This window comes from Podarcis bocagei, assembly GCF_964188305.1.
Source record: "Podarcis bocagei genome assembly, chromosome: 7".
In the NCBI taxonomy this organism is placed as follows: Eukaryota; Metazoa; Chordata; class Lepidosauria; order Squamata; family Lacertidae; genus Podarcis; species Podarcis bocagei.
In genome coordinates this window covers 40663035-40675205 of record NC_138132.1, presented here as the reverse complement: position 1 = coordinate 40675205, position 12171 = coordinate 40663035, and the positions used below count along the sequence as shown (strand labels likewise).

General features: G+C 46.5%; 1 protein-coding gene across 6 annotated transcripts; it reads left to right on the top strand.

Annotated features, from left to right (window-relative positions):
* Positions 1–2060: 2060 nt before the first annotated feature.
* On the top strand, positions 2061–11381 carry AGRP (agouti related neuropeptide). Of its 6 annotated transcripts, none has more exons than XM_081203432.1 (4): positions 2061–4356; positions 8669–8847; positions 10225–10307; positions 11102–11381. In XM_081203432.1, the coding sequence occupies exons 2-4, from the start codon at positions 8676–8678 to the stop codon at positions 11291–11293; spliced, it is 447 nt and encodes a 148-aa protein (XP_081059558.1). In that variant the 5' UTR covers positions 2061–4356; positions 8669–8675; the 3' UTR covers positions 11294–11381. The 6 variants fall into 6 exon arrangements, with proteins under 6 accessions (XP_081059558.1, XP_081059559.1, XP_081059554.1 ...); XM_081203433.1 differs by having other exon boundaries at positions 2062–3153; XM_081203428.1 differs by having other exon boundaries at positions 2062–4495.
* The last annotated feature ends 790 nt before the right edge of the window (positions 11382–12171 follow it).

The following is a 12171-nucleotide window of genomic DNA, read 5'->3' as shown; positions in this document are numbered from 1 at the left end:
TGTACACACCTCTGCTTCACTGCCTCTTGGGTTTTCAAATCAGATGGCAGCTGGTTTGAGAGGAGCGCTTTATTTCCCAAGAAGCTGCATGATACTGATGGATTGTGGCCAACAACCTCATGTGTGAGATTGCATGGATTCTACAAGTCCTCTTCCTCCCCAATGCAGTATTATGTATGATTATTCTAAAGACTTGGGTGGTATGGGAATGCACTCAGCACAAGGGCAAAATAAAATCTATTTTTTTATGTGGTTCATTATAAGAACTGGAGTCTGTGTTTACATGGTGGAAACTGTTATGAATGCAGAGAGGGAGGTGGGCAGGATCCGTCCACTACATTAAGTTAAACTTGGGAACCCTCTAGGTTTGGAGAGGGTTGGGCTGCCTCAGAGCTTCTCAGCCTGCAGCGCGCAAAATATGTGACAAATGTGCTATCAATTCACAATCATATGAAAACAGAGATATGAATATGACATAATATAAACTGAGGCCACATAAAACCAAAACAAAGATGGTTTGGTTAGCTTCTATGATCTGGAACAAGCTAGACCACCTCTTGGTGATATGTGGTATGCCCTGGAGGAGCAGAATTATAGCACCTGCCTTTCTATATATAATCAGTTACGCCTGACTTGATATACCCTGGAGCATGAGGACCTCACAAGTATCCTGGCTGCAGGCCTTGGTGTTGAAAAAAACACCCATTGCTTCCCATCAAGCCCCAAGATCCTCAACAGTGCCTCCTCCAAGTGCACCTCAATCTGAAGTGCAGAGGAGAGGGGCTGGGAGGGAGGGAGGAGGCTCTTCTCAGCATTAGCCCCCACCCCTGTGATGGAACGTTTTCCCTAAGGAGGCTTTTGGTGCTTCTGCTGGTGGCTTTTTTGGCACCTGGCAAGACTTTTCTGTCCACCCAGGGAATTCTTTCACATTTTCAGTAAGCTTTGTGCAAAGCTGATAGTGGCGTTTTGCTTCTGCTTTTATCATGTCTCTGTCTTGTGGTTTTAGCTTTTATGATACCATTTTAGCTCTCCATAGACTAGAGATCAGATGAATTTGTGTGTAGTTAGTTGTTATACTTTTTAATATGTGTTTTGGATTCCATGGGAGCATTTTCCAGCTGTATTACTTGTAATTTTTGATGGTTGTGATTGGTTTTCAACTTTTCTGGGGCAAATGCAACTCAACAAATGCAACTCAACAAAGAAACATCACCCTCACCCACTGTTTTGTGACTTCACTTGATTGACTGCTGCAATATTCTTGGGGTAGGACTGCCTTTCAAGGCAGTTCAAAAATCTCAGGTACTAAATATGTGCAAAATGCAGGAGCAAGCACAGGAGACAGGGGGCAGGAGCCTGACAGATGGAGATGGTGCACACAGAGAAGTGCTGGTTGTGGTTATCACATGCCCTGAACCCAACAGCTGAGCTTTCCCTGGCCCCTGTCTTCTCTCAAAGCTCTCAGTCTTCTTCAAAGGCCAGCCTATGTGGGTCAGCAATTAAAAAAAAAATGGTGGCAGTGAAGTTAACTCTTTATTCAAAGAACCCAAAGCAGTGCAGGCCTTGTGATCCCAGCAACTCTTCCCAGTAGGTCTTGCTCCAATGAGGCAGTTGTGAGGACTGAAGGTCCCCGCTTTCCTACAGCTGCCTAAGTCCCTTCCTCTCCAGGGTATTTCCTAAGCATTTGGAGGCTGCGTCTGCACGCAACCAATTTCTCCTCTGCCCTCTTCATTTCTCTGTGTGTTCTGGGATACCCGGGGAGAGGGGAGCCGGTAGCAGGAGGGGGAGATTCCCTGGACTCTTCAGCAGCCTGCCTCATCTCCATCTCCTGGCCCTCCTCCTCTCTAGCCTCTGAATCAGGACTGCTCTCTGCCACAGCTTCTTCCTCCTGCTCACTAAACCCTGTTGCCTCTTCAGCTTCTGACACCTCCTGCTCCCCGTCTGCTCCTTCCTCTGGTCACTAATCATCAACCTGCCACTAATCCCCTGGCTCTGGCCTTCTCCCCCTAGGGCAGGGGTAGGCAACCTAAGGCCCGTGGGCTGGATTGCCTTCTCAACCCGGTCCGTGGATGGTCTGGGAATCGGCGTGGTTTTTACATGAGTAGAATGTGTGCTTTTATTTAAAATGCATCTCTGGGTTATTTGTGGGGCATAGGAATTTGTTCATTCCCCCCCCCCAAAAAAAAATATAGTCCAGCCCACCACATGGTCTGAGGGATGGTGGACTGGCCCACGGCTGGAAAAGGGTGCTGACCCCTGCCCTAGGGGTTCCCTTGGGGGTTCCCCAGCTGGTGCCTCCTACCACTCATCTGCATCCAGCCAGTCCACGACAGCCTAGCACCTTGCAACCCTGGTGCTTCTTTGCCTGGGCAGCACAACTCAGCACTGCCAAAGGTACAAGAGGATGCAGGGAGGGGATTGTGATGTCTGGCACAGAGAGCTGACCAACTCATATTGGCTCCTCAGGTTAACTTTGCCACATTTTCCGCCCAGTAAGAGTGAATAAAATAAATGTTCATTAGAAAAAGCAGTTGCAACTTGTTCTGTAAGGAAGAATTGTGCAGGAGAACTAAACAAAATGTGGTTCCTACTACTGCTCTAGACTGAACCCCTGGCAAAACTTCTTTCCGGCAGGGGTGGGTGAGAGCAACAAAAGAGGATTTAGAGGGATCTTCTGCAGCTTGTATCAACTGCTGAGCCCCTCTTCTTCCTCCTGCATATAGTTTTATTTGTCATCTCTCTCTCTCTCTCATACATTCTGCCTGCACTTCCTGCCTTCTGGGTCATTTCCTCAGTCTACTGAGGTAGCTTCATTTGCCCCAATGTTCCCAAGGCAGAAAAAACCAAGTGCTCCTGAAATATACTCGGAGTCCTGTAGTGATTTCATGCTCTTTATTGCAGCTTGTAAAACAGTGATTGAATTGCTCCCCAAACCCCAAAAGGCTTTTATATACATTGTTTACACAATGAGTCCCGTCTGATTGGCTGATTCTGCTTCCCTCCTGGAGCCTGATTGGTCTTTTCCTGCAAGCCAATCAGTTGTTGCATTCTAGGATCCTACTTGCCTATTGTTCTGGGATTCAAGCTTGGTACATAACAGCTCCCCACCCCACTGAAGGGCCCTTCCTTCCGGTTCTCTCCCTCTAAATAAGGGCAAGCAACTTTTGGGGGGCCTGAGGGACTACAATGGTCTGCTGCCCCTCAGCCACATCATGTCAGGGGTGGTCATGGCAAATGGATACCTGCCTACATACACTTGCTACACATACAGCACCCTCATTCACGAAGATTGCTCTCTGGGTGCCCAGGCAGAGCACCATCTGCTCTGAGCCACAACAGGTAACTTGGAGCTGCTGCCTCAAGCCAGAGTGTGCCTCATGGAGCTGCTCCAGGAGTACAGCCTGACTCTTAGGGAGGTATTACAACACATCCATCTCCAGCACTCCAAGCACTCTGCCAGGAGAAATAAGGCTGGTTTTGCTGAGTTGCTATTTTATTATAGGTATTGATTTTTGGTGTGTGTGTGTAGTGAAGGCCTTAAACACACTCATAAATAAATTTCCCCCTGATCAGAGTTGATGTGGAGTTTCTGCAGGTGTGGTGACAGTTTCTTCTGTCCCAGGTGCCCAGGCTGCCATTCTGCCAGGCCCACTGAGTCCTGCAGGACAGGCACCCTCAGGGCAGTTGCAAGAGAAGCCACCTGCGACCTTTGCCCACTTGTAGATTTAAGCTTCCAGGCATGGATCCAGGCTATGAAAGACACCCTGTTTGGCAGTTCGTGCTAATATCATTTTCATGAAGCATGACCCCAAATGGGTCGGAGGGGCCATGAAGATACCCCCAAACTAGGACTCTCCTTGGCAACAAGAACCACTGGGATGAATGGATCAAAGGCCAAGGCAGGAAGGGCAGGCACAAGTGCCTCCTTCTGCATTGCGGAAAAACTTTGATTGGCGCCTTTCCCCTCCCCATGGAAAGAGGGAGTTTGTGTTTGTCCCCTGACTCCCCCTTACGCTCTCCTGTTTTCAGAAAAACATGCTTTGTTGACCACTTTGTCAGTCACTTTTGTTGCTATTTGGGGCTCATCCTTTCCTGGAATTGGCTGTACAGAACAGAGGAGATTTCATTTAGCGCCTTCACATCATGGGCAAAACATACGCCTGAGGTTTCCCCTGCAGATTAAAAAGCTTTCAAAGCAGTTGGGGTGGGGGCCGTAAAGGAAGCTGCTGCCTGCACTATGATGCTAATAACTTCCCAGAATCCTCTTTGCCCTTTGGCTGGTTACTGGCTGAAAACAGTGGCTCGCAAACAGAACTGGCCCAGAGATATTTTGGTTCCTGATATAAAAATCTAAAGGTCGGTCCTCCCCAGACACACACCTCATGAGGAATGTTATTGGCCTCCCGTTCATTGTCAATTTGACTTTTGTGTGCAGGAGATGTTCGCAGTGCTGGATAGAGCAGCCTCCTATCTGAGCAACTCTGCCTCCCTTACAGTAAGGCTCCCTCTCACCTTCACACAAAAGCCCTGAATGCAGAATAGTCTGTTGTTTGCTGGGCTGTGCATAAACCTCAGTGGTTGCAGCTGTATTCAGAGGATGCTGAGGAACTCAGGCTGTTTCCCTGGACACCACACCACCTCTGAACACTGATCTGGAAGGAGAACCTCCTTCAGCCCCTTGTATTGGGGGGGGGGGAGAGAGCAGGCTCTGTTGACCGTGTGTTCTTCCTACTGTGGGCCCCTCGCTTCCTGGAAATGGTTGTGTTGTTATCCCTTTATTGAATGTTGGGGGACACACATCAGCCAGGCATTTCTTCTGCAGATTGAAAAGCTTTCAAGGCAGTTTGGGGCTGCCTCCTTCATTAGGGCATTAATCTCTTCCCAGAATCCTCTTCTTCCTCTCAGACAAACAATCATTAATACAGAGGAGCTATAAATGTTTTGCAGCAGTGCGTATGTTCCTGCCTTTATTTGTCATTATGGGACATGGGCATAGCCATGATTTATTTTAAGGGGGGGGGCACTCTTTATGCTGAGGGAGGGGCAGAACTGAGTTATCTGTAATGTAATTGGTCAGTTAGTTACTTTTATTTCTTTTTTAAATGTTTTTATTAAAGATTTTATTGGGTTACAAAAGTACACACAACATCTCTGCTTTCAGTACAACATCTCTGCTTTCAGTTAATTGGAAGTGCAGTTTTGATTCTCCTTTCTGCACAAACAATCATTAATGAGCTTTAGAAAACAGGGGTGTCCTCAGGGGACATTGGGCATGGGGGGGGCACAAAGCAGGGCTATAGTTGTTGCTGGGGTGGGGGCGGGGGGGGTGAGGAGAGGGTTTTTTCAAGGCTTTGGCAGTTTCCTGGAATATGAAGAGGGGATGATCAGGTATAATAGTAGTTTCCAAAGTTTTTTTTTTTTTTTGTAAATAGATATTTATTGAGAATTTTCCATTAAAAAAAAACAAAAAACAAAAAAACAAAAAAAAAACATATACAGTTTACGATCCTTATTTTCTGTAACATATTTCCCTGGCTTTCCCACACCTCCCCTACTTATATTCCAATTCAAATTGTTAATTCAGCAAGTTCTTATCCCCAATTTTTTAACCTTTTTTTCAATTTAAAAAACCAGTTTTACAACGTCAAAGTTTATACATCAGTGCTCATTCTTAACTCCTTTTCCTAAAGTCGACCCAAATTCCCTTCCACGAATTCCCCACTTTTCATATTAATGACAAAACAGAATAAAAAGAAAAAAGACAGGTTATAATTATACACCCTTTGGATCCCCAAACCCCACCCCATCCCCTTTCCCGGTTTCAATCCCCAACAAATGTCCATCAGTCTTAATCTACTATCAGCCTGGAGATCTCATGTCCGAGGCTCTTAATTCTCTCTCAGTTCCTCTCTGCCGGTTTTTTTGATAGTCCTTAATGTTAAACGCCAGATCTCGGAGACGCTCTGGCCCGATAGGGACAGTGTTTCTTCCAGCCAGACCTCCATACTTAAAAGTGGAGCTCAAAACTTGTTTGTAGTTTCCAAAGTTTTAAGCAAAGAAGCAATGCTATTTTTGCAGCCTGCGGTAACCAAAAATAGGGTTCGGGGCTGTGTGAAAGCCTAAATTTCCCTCCTGTCCGCATTGTGCTTTAGACTTGCTTTATTTGTATAATTTTATTTCCTTAAAGCTCTGCAGCGCTGGTCTTCAACTGGTAGGTCAGGACCCACAAGTGGGTTGTGACCTGATCCAAGGTGGGTTGCAACAGGAGCAGACATATGGTAAAATAATTGATCCCTAAATGTATGTTTGGGTTAAAAGTGGGTCTTGGGTCTGAAGAGGTTTAAGATATCTGCTGCACAGACCTTGTGAGGAGGTGACCTCTGCTCCCTGATGGATGGCCCCCAATATTTTAAATATTTAATATGGGCACCCCAATCAGATACACAAAGCTGGTCTGGGCTCTCAAAGATCAACTTGGTTGTATGTGCCACTCAGAGGGGAACGGTGCTGGATCCCTAAGGAAGGCGAAAGTTCCTCTTATGGATCAGGAATTGGTAAAGTGCCACGATGCAGAGAGTAGAAATAAAAGAACAGTACTCTGAATGAAGAGATGTAGGAAATGGAGTCCTCCAAAGATTGATATTGTGACCTGTGTTTTTTCACTTGTTTATAAACAATCTAGAATTAGGGGTTAGCAGTGAGGTGGCCAAATTTGCTGATGATACTAAATTGTTCAGTGTCGTTAAAAGAAAAAGAAATTGTGAAGAGTTCCAAAAAGACCTCTCCAAATGGAGTGAATAGGCAGTAAAATGGCAAATGCAATTAAATGTAAACAAGTTAAAACCATGCATGTTGGGATCATAATAATGTCATATGAACTCTCATGGGATCTGAACTGGCAGTGACTGGCCAGGAACAAGACATTGGCATCATATTAGATATCTTGATAAATATGCTGAGCCAGTGTGCAGCAGCTGTGGAAAAAGACTAATTCCATGCTAGGGATCATTAGGAAAGGAATTGAAAATAAAACTGCCAATATCATAATCAAGGGTGTAATCTACATTTGAAATACTGTGTGTAGTTCTGGTCACCTCACCTCAAAAAGGATACTGTTGAGCTGGAACAGGTTCAGAAAAGGCAGCCAAAATGTTCAACAGGATAGAGCAACAGTCTTATGAACAAATGTTGTAGCATTTGAGACTTTGGGGTTTAGAGAAATGGCAAGTAAAAGGAGACATGACAGAAATGTGTAAAATTATGCCTGGTGTGGAGAAATTAGCTAGAGAAAACATCATCATCATCATCAACAACAGAACTCATAACCATCCAATGAAGCTGAATGTTGGAAGATTAAGAATAGATAAAAGAAAGCAGTTCACCCGTGGAACTCACTCCCACAGGATGTAATGATGCCCACCAACTTGGATGGCTTTAGAAGAGAAGTCGACAAATTCATGTAGGAAGATAAGGCTATCAATGGCTACTAGCCATGATGGTTTTGCCTGCCTCCATGGGCAGAGGCAGTAATGCTTTCAGTTGCTACAAACCGCATGAGCCGCTTGGCCTGATCCAGCTTTGAGGCTCTTATCTTCTTATGAAGCAACAAAATTCAGTCGTGCAGGAAGATGCACAAAGTGATGCTTCCACAGAAGCCCACCCACCCATTAGTTTGCAGTCATGTGGTCCAGTCAATTAATTACGTGTGTGATTAATAAAAGCCCTTAGCCAACTTGCAGCTCCGCAGAGCCACAGCACTCGATCAGGATAACGGACGGACGGACGGCAAGAGTCAGGTACAGTAACTTTCTGCCTCTCCCACTCACTGAGTGTGAAATGTGCTGAGCAGCACATTCCACAGGATAGGGCCCAGAGAATGTGTGTGTGTGTGTGTGTGTGTGTGTGTGTGTGTGTGTGTGTGTGTGCACTTGTTGCTTTGCACAAAGAAAGTGGTATGTTCATCTCCCATTAAGCAGAGCAGCCCTTTGGTGGGGGCAGTGGAAGGGAGCCATGGAAGAGGAGCAGCTGCTGCACACCTTATCCTTTGGGGTCTGCAGGGGGCTTGGGTATTTCCACAGGGCTTTGTCCGCCGTGTACCCATTTCAAGAAGACATCTCTGTACTGAGCTGCTCCAAAGGTTTGCGGGTGCCTGAATGCTGCCCTTGATAGAGGAAACCAAGCTTCCCTTACATCCCCACTTAGCCACAGAACTTGCCAAGCTGTCTGCCCTCTCAGCCTAACCTACTTCACAGGATTGTTATGAGGGTTAATTGGGGAGATTGCTCTGAGCAAAGAAGGAAGAGGAGAAGATGATGGGCAGGCAGCTGGCTTGATTGCTTTGAGGGAAGGGAAGCGGAATGCAGCAGGGGCTTCAAGCCTCGAGATGACTGTCCTGGGGTGCTCTCAGTCTGGATAGACAAACTCCTTGCAAGGTCTCTCTTTGGTCTCTTTCAGAAAAGCCTGTGAGGGAGCCCAGCTCTACAAGCTGGGGAGCGGGGGGAAGGGGATACAGTGTGCATGGTGTGGTTTGTGTGATATGGAACGCCCCCCCAGAAAGGTTGGTGGTCTTTGCCGTCACCTGTGTTATTCCCAATTTAGGCCACCTCTCAGCCCAGCATCTCAGCCCTCTCCCTCCCCACCACCACTTGTTTCTTGCTTGGTTATCCAGGGAGACCATGTTGAGGATCCTGCTGCTGTCCTTAGGACTCCTGCAAGAAATCCCCACCACCCTGGCCTCTAACCCCAACCACAGCCGCCGTCTGGCCGAGCGGGGCCCCTCCATGCTGGACGAAGAAGGCCGCTCCAGCTACCCAGGGCTTCTGCAGGTGATCAAAGAGGGACCCCCAGGTCAGTTTCTCTCCTTTCCCCTCTGCCTGTCTCTGCAGCCTTTGTACATGCAACACAGCTCTAATGTAGTTGAGGGGCCCTGGGCAAGAAAACCCTCTTGTCTTCCGAGTGTGGGAAACTCAGAGTGCTTTCCCCTTCGCTGGGTGGTTTCCTTTGGCCTGACACTTTTGAGTTCCTGGATTAAGGCAGCGTGTATTGCAAGCCCTCTGCTTGTGAGTAACACTGTGTTCATGTTACGTACCAGCTTCAAACCCAGTAAGGTCATTCCACCCTCAACCCCACCCCCTGCATTTCAAATAGCATCTGTGCATCATTATACATGGTGCCCCGCAAGACGAATGCCTCGCAAGACGGAAAACTCGCTAGACGAAAGAGTTTTCCGTTTTGGAGGTGCTTCGCAAAACGAATCTCCTCTGGGCTTGCTTCGCAAGACGAAAATGTCTTGCGAGTTCCTGCGGGGTTTTTTTCCTCCCCCCCCTTTTCCTAAGCCGCTAAGCCGCTTATCAGCTGATCCGATAAGCTGATAAGCCGCTAAAAGCCGCTAATAGCGCTAATCCGCTAATCCGTCAATGGGCTTGCTTCGCAAGACGAAAAAACCGCTAGACGAAGAGAATCACAGAACGGATTCTTTTCGTCTTGCGAGGCAGCACTGTACAAGTTGCCGGCTGTCTGTCCACACAGGTGGGAAGACAGGGGTGCAAGTGTCTTCATATGGATCAAAGCTGTTTCGGAGGGAAACACAGTATTTCTCAGGAAACTACAGGACAGTGTCGATTCTAGCTAATGGTAGCTTCCCAAGCCAGCAGCGGGAGAGTACAGTATAGGGAAGGAGGCTGTGCCCAGCCACAGATGCCAAGAGCTCTCGTGGACAGGCTCTTTACCCATCAAGCAAACCCAGATTCACAACTGATCTCATGCACGTAGTTAATTATTTTATAAATCACCCTCTAACAAAAAGTTATCTGGGCAGCTCACGGAATAACAATGCACCACAGCAATAACAATGACATTAAATGAAGTATTAAGACAAGGCCAGATAAGAGCAAAAGAGGCAAAGGGTGGTGGTACTCAGCTAAGTTTTACTCAAGAGTAGATGTACTGAAATCAATGGACCTAATTTAGTCATGTTCACTAGTTTTACAGAGGAAAATTTAGTTGAATAGCACTCAAAGAACACAAAATTTAACAAATCACCAAAGGCAAAACAATCTTATTAGCTAAATTATTATTTAAAAGGCTTGGGTTTTTGGTCATGGCTGAAAAGACATTTACATGGGCTCCAATTAGACACCTCTGGGGAGAATAGATCAGAAGTTGTGAACAGCAGCTTCGGGAAGGCAGTGAAGGAGCTTCTACACCTTTGTTTTTCTTTCACAGATTTTGAACACCTGGCTGCTCTGGAGATGCCAATTGCCCAAGATGACCTTGTGCTAGAAGCAAACGCAATGGAGCCACAGCAGGTAACTGAAACCCTCCCACAAGCTCCCTGACTGTGCTTGCACATCAGAAGTGTCCCTACACTGAGTAAGGCATCGCTCCATCTTGCCCAGGATCATGCAGTCACATTAGCAGTCATTCTGCAAGAGAGAAGCATCCCAGATCCCAAATGATTGAATCTGGGACCTTACCTGTGCAAGGTGTGTGTGATGGAGCTATGGGTCCTCCACCAACGCCATAGGATGAAGAGTTTATTTATTATTAAAAGTATCCTCTGCCCTTCCTCCAAAAGGAACATTTGGTACAATTGCATCCTGCAGCTCTGGATAATCCACCCCTCTTCCTTACACTGGTCAACCTTCCCAATTTGTGCTAGATCAATGTCATGATCAGAAAACATCCCATAATGATACCAGTAGAACAAACAACTCCAGGTGGACCAAGCCAATGAGGTGGCATTTCCCCATCCTCCTGAAATGTATGGATCCAGAAGCTCCTTCCAAGTAGGAGCAGGCTGAGGTTGTCATAACTTGTTTTATAGTCATACATGTATTCTAAGTCAAAACCTGGAGGAAGAGCAATCAGTCAGAGTCTTCGTCAGGTAGGCTGTTGACCAATATATGGGAAAGCAAGGTTTGGATTAATATACTGTGGCCAACGGGTTGCTGCCAGGTTGCTTTCTGTGCAGCCTAGACCCAAGCCATAAATAGGTGGATGTGTGTGTTTTTCTTTTCAAATGTGCATCTTCAGGGCAGCAGAAGTGGTTCTTGCCAAGCACCTCTGATCTCTTCATTCCTTCCCGTTGCTCTCTTTGCAGATGTTGCTGACAGCCCTGCAGACCCAGGGAAGGGAAGAGCGTTCCCCTCGAAGATGTGTCCGCTTGCAGGAATCTTGCCTTGGGCACAAGCTCCCCTGCTGTGATCCATGTGCCACCTGCTACTGCCGCTTCTTCAATGCCAATTGCTTTTGCAAGAAATTTAGCAACACTTTCCCCTGTGGCAAGAACTAGCCTTCATCAGGGTGCCACTCCCTTATCTTATGTTAAAATGGGGGCCTGTTCTTTTCACCCATTTTAATAAAAAGGAGCGACGAAAACACGAGCTTCTCTTTCCTTACAAAAGAAAAACAGACAACCAAAAGCCTTGATCACCTCAGCAGATGACAGTTCTCCAGCATTCTCCTAAAACCCAAAGCTTTAGCCAGCCATTCTTGGCATATTTGGGTACTTGAAATTGGGAAAGGGATGGCTTATTGTGCCATACAGACCTGGGTTCCCCATCTCAGGGTTTCTGAGTAGGTAGCACTTAGAAACCCATTTTTGTTATGAAGTGTTATATTAATAAATACTACTACTGATAATAATAATAATAATAATAATAATAATAATAATAATAATAATAATAATGTATACATATATTATGCCTGGGTGGTAAGGTTTCCAGGGCATGGAGCCCACTCCATGGTGGGATAGAATTTTGTGGCATGGTTATACTTCTGAAGTAGCCTCAGAACATGAACAGGGCACTTTCAGCAGCAGGTGAAACTCAGCAGCTGGGTCTACCAGTGGACACTTTCAATGAAAGGAAGGAAGTGGGGAGGGAGGGAGGAACTAGTCCTATATCAATGGATAAAAACCATCTCAGGAAGGGGCAAAGTTTAGAGCAGTGTTCAACAAACAGTGAGCCAGGAGCCAGCAGTCTGGCCAGCTCCCTTAGCTGTGCCATTGCCTTTTGGTTGGGCCAGTGCCAACCCTTGTGAAGATGGCTGAGAGACAAAGAGGTTTGAGGTGTGTGGGGAGATCTCCCTCCTGATGGGTTTAGGAAGGGCACTCATTGGATGAAGAAACTCTGCAACAAGACTGCCCCAACACCAGGAAGCAGCAGCAGG

Bases quoted from the DNA above. Each gene is read 5' to 3' on its own strand.
- AGRP (XM_081203432.1), top strand. From the start codon at position 8,676: ATGTTGAGGATCCTGCTGCTGTCCTTAGGACTCCTGCAAGAAATCCCC. The intron at 8,848-10,224 runs GTCAGTTTCTCT...TTTCTTTCACAG, and splicing joins GATCAAAGAGGGACCCCCAG to ATTTTGAACACCTGGCTGCT. The intron at 10,308-11,101 runs GTAACTGAAACC...CTCTCTTTGCAG, and splicing joins ACGCAATGGAGCCACAGCAG to ATGTTGCTGACAGCCCTGCA.